The following is a 24,451-nucleotide window of genomic DNA, read 5'->3' on the forward strand; positions in this document are numbered from 1 at the left end:
CCTGCACGTACGCACCATCAGCCCTTAACTCTCTTCAGTTATTCAGCTCGAGCCTGAATTTATTTGACCCCGACGCCCTGACCCACTCGCCTAGGGCGTCACCGCCGGCGGTTGGGGTTGCGTACCTGAGGGGGCGTGGCCGCTGCCTGGGGGCCGGGCTCCAAGGAGTTAAGCAGTGGCCCTGCTCAGCCCCGCCCCCAGCAGGCCGCGGAGCCTGAGCTCCGGCAGTGAAGCCTAGCAGCCCGCCGCCGCCTCCGGCCCGACAGCCTCCGCCTGCCCGGAGCCTGACTGCCCCCCGGCGCCCGGGAGCGCCACCGCCACCGCCCGGCTCAGGCCCAGGCCAGCGCGGAGCGGAGCGGTGCGGCGTCCACCCGGGCCCAGCAAGCCGGCGCGGCGGGGGCGGGCCCAGGATCTTGGGCAAATCTTCCATTCTCCTAGGCGGGAGCGGGAGTCCCGGCGCCGCGGATCGGGCTGGGCCCGCGCCCATGGCAAGCACGGCTTGCCCGGGCCCCGGGGACCCTGCCATGTGAGGCAGGCCCGGGCTGGGGGCCCGGCCATGGCCGGGGAACGTCCCCCACAACGGGGCCCTGGGCCCGGGCCCGGAGAGGCGCCGGGGGAGGGGCCCCCGGGGCCGGGGGGCGCGGGTGGAGGCCGGGGCCGCCCCTCCTCCTACCGGGCTCTCCGCAGCGCTGTGTCTAGCCTGGCGCGCGTGGACGATTTCCACTGCGCGGAGAAGATCGGGGCCGGCTTCTTCTCTGAGGTCTACAAGGTAGGACCGGTAGAGAGAGCAAAGGGGCGGGACCAAGCCTTAGACGAGAGGCTGGAGCTAGGGGACTGGGACGCGGACGACTCGTCCTGCCTGTCGGGACTCACCTTCCCCTGACACCCCCAGGTTCGGCACCGACAGTCAGGGCAAGTCATGGTGCTGAAAATGAACAGGCTCCCCAGTAACCGGGGAAACACACTACGGGAGGTGCAGCTAATGAACCGGCTCCGGCACCCCAACATCTTAAGGTGAGCGGCTCCAGTCGCTTGCTGGGAAGCTTGCTGGGAAAAGGGGAAAGATTCCGCTGGAAGAGTGGGAGCTGCGGAGAAGCTGAGTCTCTTACAGTCTACCCTCCTATCTTCTCTCCCCTCTTCCAGATTCATGGGGGTCTGTGTGCACCAGGGGCAGCTGCACGCTCTTACAGAGGTGAGGATGGGCCAGGAAGGGGGGACACCCACTACCGGCAAGGGGAGAGTCATGACCTGGTGCTTCTATAGAGGAATAGTGAGAGGCAGCAGGACCTCCCACGGAGTCCTCCCCAAACTTCCCTTTGAGCAAACCACAAATAAAAGGCCTCAGCTGTTCTCACCCTCTATTCTCTAGAACAGTGTTGTCCCACGGAACTTTCCGCAGTGATGAAAATGTTCTGTATCTGTGCAGTGCAAAACTGGAGCCACTAGCCACATGTGGCTAGGGAGCATTGGAACTCTCGCTAGTCTGAGGAACTGAACTTTTAATTTTATTTAAATTTAATAATTTAATTTTAAATAGTTGCACATGTATTGCATAGGACAGCCCTAGAAGATGAATTTGGGATCTTAGAGCACAGGCCCTTCCCTTTCTGACCTTTGTGATCCTCCTGAGTGTCCCCTGGCTTATAAGTAGGAGACTAGAAGAATGAAACCCTGATATTCATTCTCCTTCTCCTCCCACTACGCCCCAGTATATGAATGGAGGGACCTTGGAACAGCTGCTCAGCTCCCCTGAACCCCTATCCTGGCCTGTCAGGCTCCGCCTGGCTCTGGACATCGCCCATGGCCTGCGATACCTGCATGCCAAAGGTGTATTCCACCGAGACCTCACATCCAAGGTAGGCTGGCCAGAGAGGTCGAGGTATGAAGGGGGATTTGAGACTATTGGGTTGTAACTAGCCCATGATGTTGGAATGTGGGTAATACATACGTTAAGACGTTAGAGAAGCAAGCCAATGGGGAATGGGGGACTGGGGTGAGGGGGTGTGCTCTCAGGGGTTGAGTACCACTCTGTGTTTGGAGTGATGGATGATGTTGCAAGATTGGGGTGTACTGGAAAACCGGGCGAGGGTCGGGGTTATTCTGGAGTGACAGAGCTTTGGGTTTAGACTGGGATATCGAAGAGCAGAGAGTGATAAGCGTGGGGATACTCTATGTGTCCAATAGAACTGTCTGATCCGTCGGGAAGACCGAAGCTTCACAGCCGTTGTGGGAGATTTTGGGCTGGCTGAGAAGATTCCTGTGTATAGGTGAGCTGAATGCCCCTGCCCCCCAAAACCTCCCAGAAGGCCCCTATCTAACTGAAGCCCCCAGGAACATTTCCCCTGGGGCGGGGAGGGGGCTGACCTCATGCTGTTTTGTTTGCGGAGGTTGTGTGAGTGGGATGCTTCTGACCACTCTGCCCCTGCCCTGCAGGGAAGGGGAAAGGAAGGAGCCATTGGCTGTGGTGGGTTCACCGTATTGGATGGCTCCAGAGGTGTTGCGGGGTGAGCTCTATGATGAGAAGGTGAGACATCAACCCTTCAGATCCAGAGACCCTTGAGATACTCTTGTAAGTCCCTACCCCACGCTCCTCAACAGCCCTACCAGATACTTAGGAGGGCCCTAAGACCCCCTCCCCTTGCCCCTGACAGGTACCCCTCCAACACATGGAAACTGTCAAGACACTCCCCCCCCATGAATTCGGACACATTCTAACAGAATTTTATGGCATGAAAACTGCCATAACATTATCTGCCCTTGACATTATCTCCTACCCCCAGGCCGATGTCTTTGCCTTTGGGATTATCCTCTGTGAGCTCATCGCACGAGTACCTGCGGACCCTGACTACCTACCCCGTACCGAGGTGAATGATGTCTCCAGGTTTGAACAGGAGGGACTCCAGACTGGGCAACTTATAACCAAGAAGGGTTCCCTGGACCTTAAGATCCTGATTAGGAGAACCTGAGGAACGCTGACTTGGGGTCCCTCCTTTCTGTCCCCGCAGGACTTTGGCCTGGATGTGCCCGCTTTCCGGACCCTGGTAGGGGATGACTGCCCACTGCCTTTCCTGCTGCTGGCCATCCATTGCTGCAGTGTAAGAGCCTCACCCTCCCTGCCCTCCACCCTGTCTGTCAGCTGCCAAGGCTGTCCCGTCCCAGGTGACGGGAGAACTCAGGGACCCACTTTAGGAGCACTGAGTGAAGCTGCCCTGTCTCTACTCATCAGATGGAACCTAGCGCTCGTGCACCCTTCACCGAAATCACCCATCACCTGGAATGGATCCTAGAGCAACTGTCTGAGCCAGCCCCCCTCACCAGGGCTCCCCTGACACACAATCAGGGTAAGTGAGCATGACCTTGACCTAACTGGAGTCCTTTTGCCTTAGAGCTCAGGGAACTATCTGGGGGAGGCTAAGAATATTTATTAGTTGAAAAGGCTGGGGATGGAGGTGGAGTGAGAAGACATTTCAAAGAAGATAGTTTTCTAATTCTAGAGCCTTAAGGAAGGAAAGAAGAAAAAAGGTAAAAAGTGGCTGGAGGTGATATCTCTCCCTTTCCAAAGCACGCCATCAGACTCCCTTTTGTAAGCTCTAGTCCCACCAGCCTACTGGTGAATAATGACAACTTCGAGAAGCTATCAGTGCTGAGAACAGTGATTGCAGACTTCTCTGTCGACAGGGTCTGTTCCAAGAGGGGGTCCCTCTGCCACGCTTCCCAGGCCAGACCCCCGGCTCTCCCGAAGCCGGTCAGACCTCTTCCTGCCTCCATCACCAGAATCACCCCCCAACTGGGGGGACAATCTGACTCGAGTCAACCCCTTCTCACTACGGGAAGACCTCAGGGGTGGCAAGATCAAGCTCCTGGACACGCCTAGCAAGCCAGTCGCTCCCCTGCCCCTTGTGCCGCCATCACCACTGCTCCCCACCCAGCTGCCCCTGGTGACCACTCCAGAGACCCTACTCCAGCCCGGGACACCTGCCCGTCGCTGCCGCTCATTACCGTCATCCCCTGAGCTCCCCCGACGTATGGAGACAGTACTGCCAGGTCCTGGCCCCGCTGCTGTGGGCCCCGCAGCTGAAGAGAGGATGGAGTGTGAGGGCAGTAGCCCTGAGCCAGAACCCCCAGGACCGGCTCTCCAGCTGCCCCTGGCCGTGGCCACAGACAACTTCATCAGCACTTGTTCGTCGGCCTCCCAGCCCTGGTCCCCTAGATCAGGACCTCCCCTTAACAACAACCCCCCAGCTGTGGTGGTGAACTCCCCACAGGGCTGGGCCGGGGAGCCCTGGAACCGGGCCCAGCATAGCCTGCCCCGGGCAGCGGCCCTGGAGCGGACAGAACCCTCGCCGCCCCCTTCAGCTCCTCGGGAGCCCGACGAGGGACTACCCTGCCCGGGCTGCTGCCTGGGCCCCTTCAGCTTTGGCTTCTTGTCCATGTGCCCCCGCCCCACACCAGCTGTTGCCCGCTACCACAACCTGAACTGTGAGGCGGGCAGTCTCCTCTGCCACCGAGGGCACCATGCCAAGCCACCCACACCCAGCCTTCAGCTGCCTGGGGCACGCTCTTAGCAGTGGGGCCTCCAACGCTGGCCTTCAGGATGCCCTGTGAGGACAGCGCACGTGCTGGACAGGGCCAGCCCCAGATGGGCTGACCAGCTGCTCCGTATGGGGGAACCTCAGCATGGACTCGAGGGACAGACATTTCCTATCCATCCCTGGGCTCGCTCTCCCGTGGGGATCACAGAGCATTGCTGACACACGAGACTAACACATGCGAATTATTTAAAAATATTTCAATAAAACTGCCTGGCTGGCTCCGGGCTGCCCCTATCCGCTCAGGCCATGCGCCCTCCTCCCCCAATCCCCCCATTCCACTATGAGAGGTTCTTGAGGAGGCCAAAATCTTTTCCTGAGGTTTCAGCACCTTTTTTTTCCCAAGAATAGTCCAGTTTCTGGGGCAGGATTTCAGGCAGGCAAAGTGTTGGGCTACATCAGTCCTTGGCCAGGCACCATCCCCGCAGAGCGAGGGAACTCTGGAGGGAGATCATCACGGGACCTGTGGCTGCGAGTTAGGGATGAGGGGCACAGGCTCTTGCTGGTGTGAGTATCTGGAACACAAAAGTTATCAATGAGCTTAGTATCACTAAGAACCCTCTTCCAGTTCACCCCAGCTCCCAGGACGGCCACGTGAGCAGCCTCCGTCAGCCCCAGGCCTTCCCTCCCCCTCTCCCTGTGCCAGGGCCCCTCCTATACGCATACCAGGCTCCTGGAGGCTATGGACATGACCCACTCCCAGGAGCAGGTCCTGTCCCCGCAGGCTCCCAAGCCCCAGTCCCATCACGCACACTTACTCAGCTCAGTGCTGATCTGGACACTTAAGAACTTCCCTCTCACAGATGCAGGGAAGAGAAATAGTACAATCCTGGGTTGCTGACCAGCTGTATGGAATCTTGCGACAGTGTTGATTTTGAGGATGATACCTAAAGAGTGGATGAAACAGAACTGGGATAAGCTCTGGCCCCTTCCCTTCCATCCCTCCTCTCCCCTTGCCCTACATCAGAAGTGTCAAACTCATTTTCACCGGGGGCCACATCAGCCTCGCAGTTGCCTTCATAGGGCCGAATGTAATTTTCAGACTATAAATGTAACTGTTCCTTAACAGTTAAGTGAGAGCTCGCACTGCTGCCGGGTAGAAACAAGGTGCCAGGCCGGATAAAAAAGGTGGAGGGCTAGATTCGGCCTGCAGGCCTTGTGTTTGCTGCCTGTGCCCTACATAAAACCTAGCCCAAGTCCTAACTCAGCCTACCTACCTTAGGCCATGTTTGGGTATATTTCAGGGACAGATGTCTAGACTCCAACCTGAAAAGGCTTCAGGACCAGGGGAGGGAAAAGTCACCCAAGGTCTTAAGGTGGAAACTCCAGTTAAGGAACATAGGAGGTGACCATCCTGTTTCAGGGCCCCTGGGGTTGAACCTCAAAGTTACCCTGCTGCCCCCTTGCTTTCCTGGGACAACTCTAGTGCCCCAAGTGGCCCCAGACAGGAAGTTAGAATGTCGGTTCTTCAGCTGTGAAGCCCTAGCTTCTTCTGAGAGGAAGATGACATAGTTCTCAACTTAGTAATAAATTTTTTTTAAAAAGCATGTGCCAGGGACCGCTAGGTACTGGGGATAGACTAGAGAATAAGAATGTCCTACTTGTCCACAGAGGAAATGGACAAGTAGGCAATTACAATACTGATTTGTGAAAAGTTTGAGAGCAGGACCTACAGGGAAATATTATTGTCTCTATGAAGGAATTATGAAGTTAAAAATACCCAAAAGTCCTAATAAACTTACCCAGAGCCTTTACCATTAGTCCAATGCCCATCCTTTGGCCTGCCGTCAATCCAGTATGAATCAGACCAACTAACTTGTGCCAAAAATTTATATAAGAGGCTGTTGCGATAACCCTGAGGGGAGATTCAGAGACACCAAGGTGTGTGGAGAGTGAGGAACAGCAGTGGAATGGGGGTGAGGGTGCAAAAGAGGGGACCTGGGCTGAGGGAAGAAAATGAGTGCTCTAGGGAGACCTACGAGCTTGACGAGAGGACTGTGCCCATCTTCGGTGCATGACACAGTTCATCAATGACCCGTCCCTGTACCCTCTGAGTGCCGCCATGCAGATGCGGGCTCAGCCTTCAGTTCGCCTCAGCGGGGATAAGAACTTCCACCAGCCTTTGGAGGGGAGTCATTCTGTGGGCTGCTGTGGTTGCAAGGACACAGTCCCTCCAGTCCAGCCCACCAGGTCTGGGGCCTCTCTGCCTGAGGAGTCTTGACTGTCAAAGACTTTGTTAGCCCAGAATGCTGGCCAGAAAGCTGAACTGAGAAACAGGTAAAAGTAAAGATGGTTCAGAAGTCAACTCTCATGCCAGCTCTGATCAGTAGGGGCCGCCTGGAGCACTGTGCTGACCAGCTGCATGGAAAAGGAATGCACACCACGGCATGCATGCCATGTGGGCACTGCCATTCCTGATGACCTTTGTCCCTTCACCTACAAGTACCCACGACGGTCTGTGAATAAAGGTATGCTTACTGAATAAGAATAGTCACTAACTATGGCCAGGCTGGAGGACAGGGTATTACAATAGTTTCTGCTCTCCTCCCAATTTCTCCTAACAGGTGAGATGTAAAAGCATTTCCTCTCCATCAGTATCCATCCCAGAGGACAGCAGGTGTCTGAAAAACAGAAAGAGTGTGACAGCACAGCCCAGATCCAGAAGGGAGATGTCAACACTTGGAATAGAAGTGACTTCTCAGCAATCTAGTTGCTAACACGGCTCCCCTAGGTCTAATCTCAGCTCTGCCATTGACTTCCGGTCCTTGATCTTGGCAATCTTTCTGGAAATGCCAAGCCTGTGCATACTTAGTAGAGGCCTTTAACATTCAACGACTTTACTCCTTAACAACCTGGGAGGTTTATTTTAATAGGGCTGATGGTATGGTCCCCAATTTCTGAACAATAACAGTCCCCCCCCTCACCCCACCCCACCCCCGATTTTGGCTAACCTCACCTGGGTCCCCATAAGTGCTCCATAGGACTCTCATTCGCCTCCTTAGCTCTTGAAAGCATCCCACACTGCATACCGAAAACTGCCCCACACTCCTCAAGCTGCGAGCCACCTCCTTCCCTCTCCACTCTCCCACAGGTAGACAACCTTGGTCCTGATTTTGCTGAAATTGCCAAGCACTTGATGTAAACTCTATTTCCCTTCCCTCCACCTCAAAATTTCTCTTCTTTCTCTTTTCCTGGCCGTAAACAATAAATATCCCTCTTTAACATCCCACACCCCAGTCTGTGCTCCTAATCCCAACCCACCTCTTTCCACTGCTTGAGTTATTCTCCTTGCCCCATCACCAGACTGCACCTTGTAAGTCAGTAATTTAAAGGAATGAAAAGGAGTTGGCATGGCCAAATAGAAAAGGGAGAGAGATGGAGCGGCATGCTGGAAGGTAGGCAGGGGCCTTGAAAGCCATGTTAAGCATTTTTTTTTGTTTGTTTTTATATTACAAGAGAAGGTCAATGTAGGATTTTACACACAGGAATTTTGCTCACTGGCTACATCCCAAGTGCCTGGGCACAATGCTGGACATATAATATATTCTGTAACTTTTGACTAACTAACTGGAATGACATGCTCTGCACTGGGGTGGCAGGATCATATTTTTGTTTTTAAAGGGCCACCCACCCTGGCTGCAGTATGAAGAGTGGAACAGGGGTGTGGGAGATGCTCAGGAAAAACGTCCAGCAAGCTGCTGCTATTATCCTTCCAAGGGATGGGGCTGGCAAAAGTGTAAATGGGTATACAGGCTTGGTGGGGGGAGATGGGGAACTGCTCTCTGACAGAGCAGGGCATCTGCAGACAGCGAGAGAGGTAGTAGGGTAAGGAGTCATTATGGACAGCAAGGTAACCAGGCAGTGCTGAGGCCCCAGCTGAGGTCGAAACTGGAGTTGCAGTGGCAACAAGCAGAATGATCGCACCTGGGTGCAGGCATGGGCAAGGTGGACAGTTGAGTTCATCCAGAGTCAGACACTGCCAGTCAGGTGCACCAGGAGGGCGGTAGAACAAAGGAGTGAGTGGTTGCAGTGATGGACTCCCAAGGGCAAGATGAGCAGACAGAGAAGTGAGGACAGGTGACAGCTGCTGGAAGGGAGGAAGCAGGGGAGTCGGTGGGGTGGAGACCTCAGTGAGGTTGCAGAAGTGTGCGGACAGCCTGGAGCAGGGGCAGCTGCGGCCAGAATGGGGCCCTGAAACCACCCTTTCAGGGGCAGAGCAGTTTGGGATGCTGAGCTCTAGGGTGCAGCTGTGGGAGTTGGGGGTGGCACTGGTATAGAACTGAGGATCACAGAGAATAAGAAAGTAAAAAGGTGGGGCTAGTAGTGTTTGCACATAATCTCGCTCTCTGTCTTAAGCGTTGGGGGAGCATCCAGAGGGCCCCTGAGCTAGACTGAGCCCGACGACAACCACAGATAACCAGCCCATGAACAGCCAGTCCTCCTGGGCCTGGCAGCCTGCCTCCAACCTCAGCCTGCTTTGCCGCAGCCCCTCGCCTTTGATGCTTTGATGTGTCCGTCTCTGCCATCCCCACATCCTGGCTGGAGGAACAGTTCACCCCAGTTCCCTTCCCACGTTATCCCTGCCCACCTTGCTATGTCACCCACACTTGAGAGCTTCAGCTGCCTCGTCCACCACCAGGCTGCACTTTGTCAATCAGCAAATGTTAGTCTTTTGGGGAATCTCATACGTAACGAAAGCTAATTAAACTTATAGACCCTCTCTTTAGGATATGTGCAAACAACCTATCTCACATCCAAATTCAAAGGGTTCCTGGATCCTTGACACTGACATCAAGCTCAATATGACCAGAGTTTGTTGCTTTGGACAGTGTGGTTTGCCTTGCTGGCTTCTGCCCTCCTCTCCCCCACCCCCAGATCTGCCTTAGAGCTGGGTGAGGCCCCCTAAATCCAGTATGCGGCTTGATCCTTCTCCCTGTTGGCTAAGGCTGCACAGCTCATGTCAGCTACCGCTCTGGTTCATTACCCCCAACAACTCAACGGCCCCCTGATAGGCCCCTGCACCCCTGCCACCAGCATCTCCTCACTTCAACCCATCCCTCACAGCAGACCCTGCCCTCTCTCCTCTCCCAGAGCACATACCTTCTGGACCCATTGTGTAGAAGGGTTTCACTGTGTCCCGGATTCTATTCAGCCTCTCCTCCAGCATCCTCCTCTGTTCCTCCTCCCTTTGCAAGGTCTCCTTTGTTGCCTTGCTGTCGGACTGGCAGGCCTGTAACTGCTCCTTGACAGCCTGGCAATCCCTTTGTTCCACCTCTAGTGCTTCCTGACTCTGGGCCAGCTCCTTCCTGGACCCCTGCAGATCCTGCTCCCTCTGCCCCAGCTGGGTGATCTTCAGGCGGAGCTGCTGCCTCAGACTGCTGTTAGTGGCTTCCAGCACCCTGTTCACGTGCTGGAGCTGCTGAGACACCTGCAGATCTGTTGGGGCATGAAGAGAGATTTGGCTGACATCTTCTTCAGCCGTGCTCTGGTGCCCTGAGACTTCAGCATCAATCCTTTTTATGCTTTTTGCAACTTTTTGCATCCCAGGCTGAAAGATAAGCTCAGACTGCCTAAACGTTAAGGGGGTACAGGATTAGATGAGGTTAATTCAGGAAGACGCGGTGCTCTAAAACAGACATGGTTGGAAACCAGACCAAAAGCTAAGGATGTACTGATAGTAACGTCCGCCCCTGATCAGGAAGGCAAGTTGTTGGGCAGAGTAAGGGAGAAAGTTCTTTGAGAGAAAGTTGTTTAGGGTAAGTGGAAAATGGGGGGAGCCATACTCACAGCGCACTCCCAGGGAGACAGCAGCCATCCCTAACAGCAGGCAGGTAAGGAGCAGGCCCAGGAGGTATTTCGAGAAGGCTGAACGGCCTTAGGGAGACAAGTGGCACGCGGGGCAGTGAGCCCCAGGAACAAGCTTATAAACAGGGGTAAGGGGAGGGGTTCACGGGAAAGAGCCTCCCTCAGAGGACACGGTGCAGGCATGGTGGTTTTTATTGGGCAATGAGTAGTTCTGCGAGTAGCGCAGAGAAGAGGGTCCAGAATAAGGGCTGGGAATTGTTCCTGGTTAAGGACTGAAGACACTACTTGTTAGGAGAAGGCAACAAATCTCCAACTCAGATGTGAATGAGGACCATCCTAAATGGGCAGTGGGGAGAGGATCTGGGTCGACACCTCGGAAAGATGGGGGTGAAATGGGCAGAGAAAGGGGTCGCGGGGACCCCAGGAACCAAACCCGCACACCACGGGGCCCAGCACTACCCGCATCTGGCGGGGTGGCGGGAGGGGGCTCGGGCGGGGGCGGAGAGGTTCTGCACGTTGCTCCGCCCCCAGCTCTGAAGGGCCCCGTGGGGTCTGCGCGGTGGGCGAGGCCTCCAAACCCGAGGCCCCGCCCCGCCCCACATGCCTGCGCTGGAGCCCCGCCGCAGGCGGCGCCTGGTTCAGGGAGGGCGCGGTACTCACAGACCAGGAGGCGCCTGGCTGCTGGTGACGTCACGGGGTTCCAGGACGCCGTCGGCTGCTCGGACTGAAGACCTGCGCGCGGCGAGCGAGTCCAGTTAGAAATGGGAAGCCCCGGGAAATGCCCTTTCTGCCACTCCACCTACCCACCACCTCCACCGCGCTGCGCCTCGGTGCCTTGCGCTACTGCTCCAGGTCTCCCTTAGCGCTCTGCGGAGTTCCTCAGCCCCCCCCCCCCCCGGCATTTTCTCGTGTCCCTCCAGAGTCTTATCTTCCGCTCCCCACACCACCGGGACCCTCTCCTTGTCCTCCAGAGTCTCCCTTTAATCTTTTCCGCTGGGCCTTTCTCTGCCTGCCCCAAACCCTCTCCCAGGAATGTTCTCTCTCATCCCTTTCGCTACCCTCTCTTCCCCCCTCCTCTGACTCCCCATTTTCCATTCGAACTCATCTCCCCACAGGGCTGCCCTGATCCCTCCCAATCCCTGCCTCTCCGCTGGGATCCACCTTGCCCCTGGGAGCTTTATTCTTCTCCTGGCTGCCCTTTATCCAGTGCTCATTCTTTTTCCTAAGAACTTTCCTCCTTTTCCCAAGGGTATCATCCTCCCAAGAATGCTGTGGACTCCCCAGCCCAAGGCACAGCCCCCCTCCAAACACACATCCCCTGGGCTCTCCGTACCACCAGCTTTGCCTCCTGGTCCAGAGGAAGCCAGGCTTGAGGCTCCCCCTGAGGTTGGGGGCACTTGGACATTCTCATAGGTGAGTTCCCCATCATCGTCAGGATCTGTAGAGGAGAGAAAAGGGGCCAAGGTAGGAGTTGGATATGGGGATCTGTGGGGTGGGCTGGGGTGGGGTCGTGAAGGGGATGGGGCTGCAGAGTCCAGGAGACCCCTCCTCCACCCTTACCCTGCCCTAAATGGCTGGAGATTCTCTTCTTCAGAGGAGCCTTCACAAACCGCAGGTCGGCATAGGTGACAGACTCAGCCATGGTCCTGGGGCCCTCTGCCCCACCCGTCTCCCCTCCTTCCACTGCACCAGGCTTCCCTTGCCACTGTCCCCTCTGTCCCGTCCACACTCTTAGACTCTGTGTTTCCTCTCTGACTGTAGGGCTTGGTGCTTTGTCCTGTGACTTCTAGTCACAAAAGAGGAAGATGTGAGCAAGTGTCAGACAGATGGGTTCAGTGAAGCGGATGGCATCCTGGGCACTGGACGGAGGGGCAGGGGAGGGGAAACTAAGGTCCAGAACATGGGGATCTGGGCTGGGTTGGTGGGGGGTGGGGCGGGGGGGTGGCACAGGACCACTACTCAGGCCTGTCTCTGTGTCATCTCTGTGTTCCACCTTCTGTGTCCCAGACCCACTTTGGCAGTGCTGGGCTCCAAATGTCCATCCTCCCATCATCTGCCCTGCTCTGCCCGTGGCCCCTCTCCTGGCTGCCTGTTCCACAGGCTTTCCCTGTGTGATCAGAGCTCCTTTGTGCCCAACTGGCCCCAGAGGATCTCCTCAGTCATTGCTGGGCAGTTGTGTGTGGGGGTGTTCATCCTCCCCATCAGATTGGGGGGCTGTAGTATAGAGCCTAGCTCCTTGTCATCCTGGGGTTTCCAGCAGGTACTGGTTCTCAGAAAAGAGTCTCTGATTTTGTGGGCCCATCTCCCCATCAGTTTATGGGCTTTCAGGGTGGACCCAGCTCTCCTCCCACCATTAGGTGCACAGAGCTGCCGAGGACCCCACACATAGGAAGTCGCACTCCAAAGCCCTTCCTGGGAACCGCAGCCTTTGTCGGAAGCAGAGAAGCTGGGACCACACTGTGTCTCCTATGTAAACACCCCCAGCCTCCTCTTCACAGACTTTCCCTGACCACTTCTACTCTTGTTGCCCCCCTACTCATCACTGTGGCCAGTCATCCCCTTCCGGTTCCCATCCTGCCGCCTGCTGGACTCATGGCATCTCCTGTGTCCCGGCATCTGAGCTGGACCCAGCAAGCTGAGTCCCGGGAAGCAGAGGCTCTGGGATAGGCCTGGACTAGGGGTGAGGATGAAGGCAACCCCAACCTGTGCACCTCTGGAAAACCTGCAGCACCGACTGCTCACGTCCCCTTGCGGGGGAGGGGGTGGTCAGGGAGCAGGCAGGCGAAGGCGTTGCAGACAGATGGAGAAAGCCTGCAGCCTCTTAGACAACAGGAGGTGGGCAAAGCAATGAAGCAGGGACTGAGTGCTGGCCATGGAGACTCTGGAACAGCTGAGGTTTTGGTATTTTCTTTCTTTGGTTTTGGTTTATTTCTTTCTTTACTGGTAAGGAAGTTCCCCATATTGTCCCTTTACACCCAGCCCCAAGGAAAAAAAAAGGGTGCTTACGGGGAGCGGGGGGGAGACCAGGGGCTGAGAGGCCCTTATCAATGATGAGGGCCTTGCTGACGGAGGAGAGGGAAATGGGAGGAAGAAGGTGGCTGCTGAGCCTCGGTTCACAGGTGCCCCCTGACTCTCTCACCAGGATGTGACCTGGAATGTAACCCCACAGGGGCCTCCTTCTGCGGGTAGGAAGAGGCTGGGGCAGGACGACGTAGGAAAAACCACCCCTAATGGGTGACATCCGCCCCCTCAGAAGCACAGCCCTGCAGCTGCAGGGAGGAACAGGGAGGAGGAGAAAAAGAGGGCCTCACTGCATGCTAATTAGTGGTGTGTGGAGGAGCCCTGTGATGGCCTGTGGGTCTGTGGAGACTTCGGCCTAACAGCACCCAGCCTGGCCCAGGCAGAGCGCCCACGGGGGCAGAAGTGCACATTTGTCACCTGAGGATGCCTCCGGAAGAGGCAGGTGTAGGGTGTGTGTGTGTGTGTGTTTGTGTGTGTGTGTGTGTGGGCAGGCACCGCCCACAACCCCAGGTCTTCGTGGCCCCTTAGGGAAGTCAGTGCCAGGTGAGCCTCTAAGCCTGCCCCGGGGATTGAGCACGAAGGATTCTGTGGGCTAAAGGGTGTCTGTGGTAGCTGGTATTTTTCTCCATGGCAGGGAGTGACTGGTCATTTTCAGAAAAGTCTTAAAAGATCAGGGGGACAGGTTCTACAAATACTTCCTTTTTTATGGTTCACTGTTTCCTAAGGTGTCCCCTGCAGCTGTTAACTGTCCCTGCTTGATTAAAGTTTCCAACAACCCAGTCCCCTCCCCCAGGCACCCAGTCAGATAAGAGACCTGCGTGTGCTGGCGACTCCCTGGGGGCCTCAGGCCTGTGAGACTTGAGTGGGAGTATAGTGCAGCTGGCAGCAGGGGCGGGAGGGGGCGGCCAGGGTGCTCGTGCCTGCGGCAGGCAGGGGCAGGGGCAGCGTGTGTATAAATCAACTGCAGGAATAGGTTAAACTGGAGGTAATATCCCAGTGTTCAGAACCAAGTCCAAGTCGACATGGGTTGGATGCCAGGTAAAATGCCGAAGTCGAGCTTCCAGTGTGTGCTCAAAAAAGAATCAACCAGCTTGGCCCTTGGAGAGGCTTCAGGAGGGAGGGTGCCCAGTGGACCCGGGGTTTGCCAAACTGCACGACCACGGTGGCTTGGCCGTCTTAGGTAGGCTTGGCCCGTTTCCCTCTCCTCTTTAGCTCTTTTGGTGATGGTTATATGTCTCCTTACGACCGTCTGCGTTCCCTTCCACCCTAGACTGTCTTGTGGCCTTCTTTTGTAGACAGGGATGGCAACGGGATCTTTCTCCTTCCCCGCGTGTGTCAGGTGGGATCTGTGCAATATTGACACTCGTTACCTTTCAAAACTGGGCATCAGAAACAGTGCCTGTCACTTCGAGCTGCACCTCATCTGCCCACGTGTCAGGAACCCCTGGGCCTTTTAAGAACTGAAGGGTGCCCTGGCCAGTGTGGCTCAGTTGGTTGGAGTGTCATCCTGTAACCAACAGGCTATGGGTTCAGTTCCTGGTCAGGGCACATGCCTAGGTTGTGGGTTCGATCTCAGGTCCTGCCCCATGTGGGAGGCAACCAGTTGACGTTGCTCTCTCACATCAGTGTTTTTTTTCTCTCTCTCTCTCCCTTCCTCTCTCTCTCTCCAAGCAATGAAAAAAAAAAAAAAAAGGGCCCTCAGGGAGCTGAAGGGCCAGTGCTGTACAGCTTCTCCAGGACAGTAGTGTCAAATACCTAGAAAACAAATACCAAAGCCCATTTCTTGCCTTCCCCTGACCTCTGCTGCTTGTCCCAGGGAATGGGTGGCTACAGTGACAGGAGGAGGGAGCCCAGCTGCGAGGGCATCTGAGGAAAGAATTTGCTGTGTTAGCCCTGGCCAGGTAGCTCAGTTGGGTATTGTGTCCCGATACACCAAGGTTGTAGGTTCCATCCCCAGTCAGGGCACCTGCAAGAATCAACCAATAAATGCATGAATAAGTGGAATAACCAATCGATGTTTCTCTCTCAAATCAATAAGTAAATTTCATTTTTTAAAAAACAGAATTTGCTGGGTTCAGGGAGTCATCTGGGTAAACTGGTGAAGTGCAGCCAACAGCAGGAAGTCCAGGAGGTCTCCCCATACCCCGAAAGCTAGGCCACATCTGTTTTTATTACCTGAGCCCACTGGTCCCAGGAGGCCTGAGTCTACAGACTGGGCGTGGTAGGCGGAATAATGGCCTCCCCAAAATGTTTGCACCCCAGTCCCCAGAAATATGCTACTTCACCTGACAAAAAGTGAATTTGGTTACATGAAGAACCTTTAGGTGGACAGAGTGGCCTCTCTTATCCTGGCAGGCCAAGTCTAATCACAGGAGTCTCCTTGAGAGGAAGAAGCTTTCGGGACCACGGGAAGAAAGAGCTTTGGCCTTGGAAGAAGGGGCAGAGAGATTCGGCTTGAGAAGGACTCCACCCAAGTTGCTGGATTTGAAGGTCGAGGAAGGAACCAGGAGCCAAGGAATTGCAGGCAGCCTGCAGAAACGGGAAAAGGCAAGGAAACAGATTTTCCCCTCGAGCCTCCAGAAAGCCCTGCTGACACTTGACACCACGACACCCAGTGAGGCCGGTGTCAGACTTCTCACCCACAGGACTGGGTGGGACGTGAGAAGCTCCTGTGTTCCTCTGGTCACTAAATGTGTAGTAATTTATTATAGCAACAGTAGATGCATTTCCTGAGCTGTAGAAGTACGATGATAGAAGAACATGATATTATGGATAAAGGAGCCAGCCCTGGCCACAGTATGTGACTTTGGGCAAGTCACAAATTTCTATCTAAAATATGGGATTGTCTCAACAATATCTGACATAAGTCAAGGATGTGATTGCTGGAGATACAGTAGGTGTAGATTTTGGCAAAAGCTTCGTTAAAAGTCTCTCAGTAGCTTCAGAGTCAAGATGGAGAACCTGGAGCATCTCCTAGCACTGCGAAGGAGATTCGCATCCCTTTGATCACGGAAACCAGAGTGCCAGTAGGAGGGTCTCCAGTGGCTTGCCCCAGGCTTCTCTTTGGTCCTGTCTTGAGTGGTGACACCAAAAGCACATTCATAGATGCTGATGGCACAAAGGTGTTTTTAAAAAAAAAGAAGGAAACAACCGAAAGGGATACAAGATTCAGACATTGAGGCAGGGCAAAAATGATGGTTCTGAAAGGCAAATAATAATAGCTAGCATTTATTGCAATGAAAGTTTGGGCCTGGCTGGTGTGGCTCAGTGGATCGAGCACTGGCCTGCAAACCAGGAGGTCACCAGTTTGATACCGGATCAGGGCACATGCCTGGGTTGCGGGCCAGGTCCCCAGTGGGGACCACACACATGAGAGGCAGCCACACATTGATGCTTCTCTCCCTCTCTTTATCCCTCCCTTCCCCTCTGTCTAAAAATAAATAAATAAAATCTTTTTAAATAAATGAAATTTTGGGTTCAAAAATAAACAGAAGCTTGGGGTGGAGAGTTTATGTACAGAAGTTTGAGGGGAGAGGCAGTCATCAAGCATTTTGGAGCCCAACCCACTTACTGTACAAATTAGGAAACTGGGCTCCATAGGCTGTAAGTTGACTATGAACTAACAACGTCACTGGGAGGGCTTGTGACAAAAGGCTGTCCCTTAGGACTACAACACCTTTACTAAATACATCACACATTGTGCCAGCCACACCTACAGCCCTTTAAGGGGAGCAGACCCCTACTGAGGCAGCCCCAGACCTCCAAAATTCTATTTTGTGGCCCCCAGCCCCTCTGACCTCAGCTGATTGGGTAAATGACTCAAGTTGGTGGCCTGTGGGGTGGGTGGCCTGGCTTGGAAATCGGGGATTATCAAATTTTCAGTCTCAGCAGTTTGAATGGGAGAGTATGGAAATGACCACTCCGTTGGCAATGGGAGCAGAAGTTGAAAGGTCGCGGAGAGTCCACATCTGTCCGCAGAGTAGGGTCGTCCGCACTCGGCAGTTGCCCTGGCTCCTCCTGCCTCACGTGCTTGGAGTGGAGTGACCACCCTGGCCAGGGGCGCTGACCCTGATTACCCTGAGGAGCTAGGGCTGCTCTGCATAATGAGAGCAGGCTGGACGTAGCTGCGTGCCGGGGGTCCACGGGTGCCTCTCGGCGCTCCAGGCCCCGTCATACACGATCCACAGATGGGCGACTGCAGCCGCCACAGCCTGAAAAGGGCCCAGTAATGAGGGCGCGGGAAATGCAAGTCTGGGTTACTCACGGGTGAGAGACCTAGACCAGCATTGCGCTGGTGGGGATGGTAGAGGAAGAAAATGAAGAATCTCAGTGAACCAACCACAGCAGTAGGGCCTGCAGCTTGTCCCACCAACCCTCCTTGTATGTAAGTTTTTGTTCCTCTTCTCCCTCCTCCCGCTCTTATAAGAAATTGTGGCCTTAAAGAAGCAGTAACAGCCTGAACTCCATGAGGGACCTGAGTGGGTCTGAGCAGTGCAGGAGCACTCGCCCCCGCCCCCACACCGCCATCCGCGCCCCCTCAGGCCTTACCAATTGGCACACATCAGCCAGACTTCCATCCACCGGCCCCTTGGCCTGCAGCTTTTCTTTGGCAACTGGCTGGACCCCAACATATAGTCACCAAAAGCGCCTCCCCCAGAGCAGCTCTCAACCACTGAGAACTGGTATAAACACACCAGTTCCTCAACCCTGGGAGGGAGGGGGTTAAGGGGCTCTGAGGGCACATGATACACTGGCACTCGGAGTGGAGTTCTCCCACGGCTTCGAGCCCCAGTTCTCCACCTCGAGTGTAAAGAGCTATCTCATTATTGCATTCAATGGCATGTCCCTGACTGAATTTGAACGTATGTTCATGTTTGTTAGCCGGTTGGATTTGTTGTTCTACTGCTATTAGATCCTTTGTACGTATTTTTCTCCCCCAACAATGCTATTTTGAAACATTTCAAGCCTAAAGGAAAGTTGAAAGGATGACAATGATTATTTGTATGTCCTCCATCTAGTGTCAGTCTAGGCTCAGTCAAGCTGTTCTCACCACATAAAAGAAATGACAAGTAGGTCACGTCATGGAGGTATTAGCTCTATTGTGGTAATCATACTGCAGTATATAATAAATGTATCAAATCAACACATTGTACAGCTCAAACTTACACAGTGTTGTATATCAATTATATCTCAGTAATAAAGGGCTGGATCAGAGGAGCAGGCCCTTAGGGCATGCATATACATATACATACACACACAGTCTCTTTTCAATGAAGAGATTTGTTACAGGGGGATTGCTCTTACACAATTATGCAATTGGAGGAGGTGGTTAAACAATCTGAAAGGCTGCTGTCTGCCTCTGATGCTGTAGCTTGGAGTCCGCAGGGCAGGGAGTCAAGAAGGGAAGGCAGATGGAAAGTGGGGGAGTGGGGATAAGGCAGAACCCATTCTGGTGCCCGAGTCAGTCTCACACTGCCTCCCAGTTTGACATGTGAATGTCCTGCAAGAGAAACTGCTTTTACCCAGCAGGCTGCACTGCTCCACTGGAATGCAAGCCCTACTACTGCACAGTCCTAGCACAGAGTAGGTGCTCAGGACACCCGTTGTCCCAGGACCATTTATTATACTAGCCTTCCTTTTCCCAGTGAGTTGAATCGCCATGTTCTCATCTATACAAGTACCTAGTTTTGGACTCCTGATTTATTAAAAGCAGATCACTGATCAGCTTTTTCCCCTTTACCTACTGATTTGACGACCTGGCCTTATTTACGTTCTAATATTTGGAAAGGCAAATTTATCTATTTTTTTCTCTTAAAATATTTTTCTTGACTATTTTTTCAGATGTTAATTGGAATTATTTTAACTGATATATACTTTAATTTTTGAAGAATTGAATTTTTTATATTTTATCTTCCCATCCAAGGAAATGGTTGATTTTCTGTTTGTTCCAATCTAGTTTTATGTCTTTTAATAATATTGTGTAACTTTGCATGAGTACTGTGTGCTTCTTGATTAAATTTACATACTATAAAACTTATAAAGTAAGTAAGTCATAGGCATGTAATGTACAACATGGTGACTGTAGTTGCTAATACTGTACATTTGGGATTTTTTAAGTTTTTTTTTTTTGAGAGAGAGAGGGGAAGGGAAGGAGAAAGAAACATCGATGTATGGTTGCTGCTCACATACCTCCAACTGGGGACCTGGCCCGCAACCCAGACATATGTTCTGGCTGGGAATCGAACCAGTGACCCTTTAGTGTCCAGGCCCATGCTCAACCCACTGAGCTACACCAGCCAGGGCACTGTACTATATATTTGAATGTTGCTAAAAGAATAAATCTTAAAAGTTCTCATCACAAGAAAAAAAAATGTGTAACTACATGTGTGGTGATGGATGTTAACTAGACTTACCATGGTGATCATTTTGTAATACATAAAAATGTTGAATCATGTTGTACACCTGAAATGAATATAATGCTATATGCCATTTATTTATTTATTTATTTTTTTATTTTATTTTTTTTTTTTTTAGAGAGATGGGAAGGGAAGGGGAAAGAGAGGGAGAGAAACTTCATTGTGTGGTTGCTTCTCTCATGCCCCCAACTGGGGGCCTTGCCTGCAATCCAGGCTTGTGCCGTGACTGGGAATCAAACCAGTGACTCTTTGGTTCACAAGCCCATACTCAGTCCACTGGGCTACACCAGCCAGGGCTATATCTCAATTTTAAAAATTTTTACATAGTATAATATAGTGATTACAAGGATAGTCTCAATGCCAAACTGCCAGAATTCCAATCCCAACTCTTAACACATTACCAGCTAGTGATCTGGGGTAAATCACTTAATCTTTCTGTTCCTGTGTTCTCTTCCATAAAATAACAATAATAATAGTTTCCTGGCTGGTGTGGCTCAGTGGACTGAGTGCTAGCCTGTGAGCCAAAGGGCCACCAGTTTGATTCCCAGTCAGGGCACATGCCTGGGGTGTGGGCCTGGTCCCCAGTGGGGGGTGCCTGAGAGGCAACCACACACTGATGTTTCTCTCCTTCTCTTTCTCCCTCCCTTTCCCTCTATCTAAAAATAAATAAAATATTTTTTAAAAGAATAGTAATCTGTCTCAATAGATAGGATTTCAAGGATTGATTAAATTAATACAAAGTGCTTACAATTGTGTATGATATCATGCTGACTATAATTGTTGTGTTCCTAAGAGTTTATAATCCTGTAACTGTAAATGGAATATTTTTCTGATTTTCAATTTGAGATGCTTATTGTCAGAGTAGGAAAAAACAGTTTATGTTTGTTATATTTATCTTATAACCAATCAACTTTCCAAATTATACTTTTTACTAGACTTTTTCACTAGAGATTTTTTACTATCATCTTTCGAATTTTCTGAGAGTACAATCATATCAGCAAAAATAGTATTATAAATTTTTCAAATGATCATAACAATTTATTTTCTTGTCTTATTGCATTTGGTAAAACTTCCAAGATATATTAAATAATAAGGATGATAGGCATCCGTGTCGAAATTTTTTAAAACATTTTATTTATTCATTTTTAGAGAGAGGGGAACAGAGCTAGAAAGAGAGGGTGAGAAACTTCAGTGTGAGAGAAAAACATCAGTAGGTTGCCTCTCCTATACTGCCCCAGCCAGGGACGGAACCCACAGCCCAGGCATGTGCCCTGACCAGGAGCCACACTACTCAGGGCTCTGTCTACATTTTTATTTTAATTTAGGTTTTTTTAGTGTCTTACCACTGAAAACAATATGTACTGTTAGGTTTTAGTAAAATGTCTTCATTACATATAAGCAATTTCCCTGTTTTCGGAGTTTTTACTAGGAATGGTGTGCTGGCTCCTTATATTAAGTATGGGAGCTTTCCTATATACTTAACTAGATTAAATGGCATAAAAGTTATTATTACATAAGGTTAGGTAAACCCTGCTGTGATGCTGTTCAAATGCAGTCCTTTCAAAAAGTTTACCTTTAATCATATTTCTATTCTAGTCTTTTCTAGGATAAGTTGAACTCTTCAAGCTTTCCTATTTCTCTTGGGTCAAATTTGGTAAATTCTGTTTTTCCTGAAAGGTATCCATTTCCTCTAAATTTTCAAATTAGTTGATGAGAAATTTTAAATTGCACTTTTTTATAATTCTTTCTCTCCCCCATCTGTAATGATGTTTTCTTTCTTGTAACTAATCTTGTCTGGTTTTTTTTATCTTGTCTGTTTTTCATTCTTTTTTCCCCTTATTTGGGCTTGCACGAAGTTTACTCTATTAGCCCTTTTAAGAACATTTTTTCCACCTGCTCTTTAATATTTTCATTTGTGTTCCATAGTGTTCATGTCCGTTTTTGTTATATCCTGATTACTTTTGGTTTCTTTTCTTGTTCTTTTGATGATTTATTAAAATAAGTATTGCCTTTTTTTTTCAACTTGCTATCTTTGTGGCATTTCAGGGATGTAGGTAGTGTCATTGAGAGGGTTCCTGGTATTACATTGTTTTTTCATTCAGCACTTAAATTCTGTGAACATGATCAGCTTGTCCTTTTTAAAACCAGCTTTCCTATATTGTAATTTACATGTAGTAAATCTTATCAAGTTTAAGTAGACAGTCCTATGAGTTTTGACAAAGACATTCAGTCATCTAACCACCACCGCAATCAAGATACCGACAACTCCCGGCACCCCTAAAGTCCCTCCTACCTCCTTCCAGCCAACCCTCACACCACTTTCAGCCTGTAACTCACTGCCCTGGTTGGATATCCGTATTATTGCTGCTTTCTGTTTGACTGGTATACACCCCCCACATCTTTATTTTGACTCTTTCTTTACTACTTTGCTTTAAGTGTGTTTCTTTGAAGTACTATGGACCAGAATTTGATTTATAACAAAATCTGATGAAATATAACAAAATTTAATGGAAGAATTCAGGCCGTTCACGTTCACTGTGATGAGTTATATATCTGATTATTTCCATCTTACTTGGTTTTAGATTTTTCAACACTGTTGAAAGCTCTTCTTTTTCTTTACTGGATTGAATGAGCATCTATTCATCCCATTCTCCCCCTTGTCAATTTGGAGTTTGCCATTCTGTTAATAGTTAGTGGTCCGTGGCCCTGTTCTCTTAAATAGACACACATGACAGTTTCACGGAACAACAACTATTTCCATCATACTTGACTTATCTTCACCTTTCTCCCCACCCTAATACATGTGGTCTTTAGATTGCTTTCACTGCCCTTAACCCCACCCCTCCCAGTCTCCCTGGATCCAGGATCAAAGGATCCTGGAACACTTACGTTCCCCTTGCACCCACCAGCTGATTCCAGAGTTTTATTGAGATAATTTAATACTTATTAGAGTTTCCCTTTCATTGTGTTCCATCTGTTCCAAGGGTCCTTATTTAGCATCATATCACATGTTATAAATATATAGAACTATAAATATATAGAAAAAAGTAGATCATGGTTCGTTGCTCCCCACTGCTTTCTTTCCTCTTCATCTTCCCCTATCTCGAGGTCTCTGTTTTGACTCATTTGTTGTTTCATAGAGTCTTAAAAGTATTTCTCAGATGAGATACTTGATGATTTTTGCAAATCTTTAATATCTTTCCTCCTTGGCTGGGTCTGGGGTACAGGCCTTTTCTGTCAGTAACTCACATTCAGTTTTACCATCTTTTAATTTCCAGGGTACCAGATAAAAAGCAAGAACTAACTTGCTGCCTGAAAATGTGCTAAGATTTCCCATTTCTGTAGAGCTCGGGAAAATTTCGCTTAGGGACATTTCATCTGTTGTTGAATTATGACTTCTCCTTTCCTGTTCCTTATTCTCTGGGAACTCAAGAGAAGTCACAGTCTCCTGGGCCCGTTCCAATTGCCCATCTTTAACCGACATGACTTGCGTCTCTGTATTTTTGTTACATTTTGAGATATTTCGTCTTGAATTTTCTAGACCTATTTTGGGGTTTTAGCTGTGACATCTTCTCCTTTTATTTATCTATGGAAAGTTTTAGTTCTGATACCATAATTTCTAGTTCAGGTTAATCTTTTGTGTTTGAGCTTCACACCTTTTCCAGAGATTTACCTGTCTCCACCTGCAGATCGCCCTGCCCTCTGGTGTCCCAGCCTCCAGGGCCGAGAGATTCAGTCCTCCCAGTTAGTTTTTTGGGGGTGTGGTGGAGACCCAGTAAAGCCATCCATTGTTCCCGGGAAACAGACTGCTTTGGGACCTGTTGCCTTGCTCTTGGCTCTGAGGCTCTTCTCCAGAAATTTGTCTTCAAGTTCTCTGCCAAGAGCTCAGCAGAGCCCACTTGAAGTTCCACACCTGCAGCCGAGAGGTATCAGAGGGTGTGGAAAGGGAGGTCTTCATAATGCTGCTGCATGCACAGAATCCCCTTGCTCTGAGTAGTCTCAGCGTTCTTGGCCGATAAAGTAATGAACTCCAAAGGACTTAAAAGCAGAAGCTATTATTAGGAAGTCAGAACTCCAAGTTGCAAGAGAGTGAAAATCTTAGACTGACTTAAGCAATAAAGGAATGTATTAGCTTACATAAATGAAAAGTTCAGGAAGCAGATCTGGCCCTGGGCTTCCAAATGAAGTCATTAAAACTTGGTCTTGCTCCATGTCCCAGCTCTGCTACCCTTCTTGTAGCCAAAACCAGCTTGAAAGTTTAGACTCATCTCCACAGAGGACAGAGTAAGGCCAAAGGTGGAGGGGCTTTGGTTGGATGGCTTGGGATAGCTTTTGAGACCCCTCCCCACCTACAATTCATTAAGAACTCCCTATCTTTGGACATTTGACCATCCCAAAGATACTTCTTCTTTGGGTCTTGGGCTTATCCCTACCCTCCCAGCTGGGATCTCAGGAAGAGGAGGGAAGGTGGGGCCCCAAAGGGCCCGAGCGGCTTCTGCTAAGGACCTGCTCCCAGCAGTTTGCTTGGGACAGAGCCCTCCTTCTGGCTGGAATAAAACACCGGTAAGGCAAGGGAAGCCACTAAGGGAAGCACCTGGAGCTGTGGAAAGGGAGAGAACT

At 51.0% G+C, this 24,451-nt stretch overlaps 2 protein-coding genes across 4 annotated transcripts; one reads left to right on the forward strand and one right to left on the reverse strand.

The window, feature by feature from the left end:
- Window positions 1-213: 213 nt before the first annotated feature.
- Window positions 214-4,826, forward strand: TESK1 (testis associated actin remodelling kinase 1). 2 transcript variants are annotated; one of them, XM_045840365.1, is made up of 10 exons: window positions 214-769; window positions 893-1,014; window positions 1,144-1,192; window positions 1,710-1,856; window positions 2,185-2,267; window positions 2,434-2,524; window positions 2,781-2,864; window positions 3,006-3,095; window positions 3,227-3,341; window positions 3,679-4,826. In XM_045840365.1, exons 1-10 carry the CDS (start codon window positions 557-559, stop codon window positions 4,563-4,565), a joined length of 1,881 nt encoding a protein of 626 aa, XP_045696321.1. In that variant the 5' UTR covers window positions 214-556; the 3' UTR covers window positions 4,566-4,826. The 2 variants fall into 2 exon arrangements, with proteins under 2 accessions (XP_045696321.1, XP_045696322.1); XM_045840366.1 differs by lacking the exons at window positions 214-769; window positions 893-1,014; window positions 1,144-1,192; window positions 2,185-2,267 and having other exon boundaries at window positions 1,717-1,856.
- CD72 (CD72 molecule) lies at window positions 4,775-12,176 on the reverse strand. 2 transcript variants are annotated; one of them, XM_045840368.1, is made up of 9 exons: window positions 11,955-12,176; window positions 11,728-11,832; window positions 11,055-11,126; window positions 10,377-10,463; window positions 9,690-10,025; window positions 7,089-7,210; window positions 6,332-6,444; window positions 5,348-5,476; window positions 4,775-5,104 (listed from the first exon to the last, which is right to left on the reverse strand). In XM_045840368.1, the coding sequence occupies exons 1-8, from the start codon at window positions 12,034-12,036 to the stop codon at window positions 5,353-5,355; spliced, it is 1,041 nt and encodes a 346-aa protein (XP_045696324.1). In that variant the 5' UTR covers window positions 12,037-12,176; the 3' UTR covers window positions 4,775-5,104; window positions 5,348-5,352. The 2 variants fall into 2 exon arrangements, with proteins under 2 accessions (XP_045696324.1, XP_045696323.1); XM_045840367.1 differs by having other exon boundaries at window positions 7,068-7,210.
- Window positions 12,177-24,451: the final 12,275 nt, after the last annotated feature.

The sequence above is a fragment of the Phyllostomus hastatus genome, unplaced genomic scaffold, assembly GCF_019186645.2.
Source record: "Phyllostomus hastatus isolate PE091 unplaced genomic scaffold, TTU_PhHast_1.1 phas_contig_34, whole genome shotgun sequence".
In the NCBI taxonomy this organism is placed as follows: Eukaryota; Metazoa; Chordata; class Mammalia; order Chiroptera; family Phyllostomidae; genus Phyllostomus; species Phyllostomus hastatus.

Coding starts and splice junctions, on each gene's coding strand:
- TESK1 (XM_045840365.1), top strand. CDS start 557: ATGGCCGGGGAACGTCCCCCACAACGGGGCCCTGGGCCCGGGCCCGGA. Junction 2,268..2,433: donor GAGAAGATTCCTGTGTATAG/GTGAGCTGAATG, acceptor CCTGCCCTGCAG/GGAAGGGGAAAGGAAGGAGC. Junction 2,865..3,005: donor ACTACCTACCCCGTACCGAG/GTGAATGATGTC, acceptor CTGTCCCCGCAG/GACTTTGGCCTGGATGTGCC.
- CD72 (XM_045840367.1), bottom strand. CDS start 12,036: ATGGCTGAGTCTGTCACCTATGCCGACCTGCGGTTTGTGAAGGCTCCT. Junction 11,127..11,727: donor ACCAGGAGGCAAAGCTGGTG/GTACGGAGAGCC, acceptor CGCCGCGCGCAG/GTCTTCAGTCCGAGCAGCCG. Junction 6,445..7,067: donor TTAGTGACTATTCTTATTCA/GTAAGCATACCT, acceptor ATCTCCCCTCAG/GGTTATCGCAACAGCCTCTT.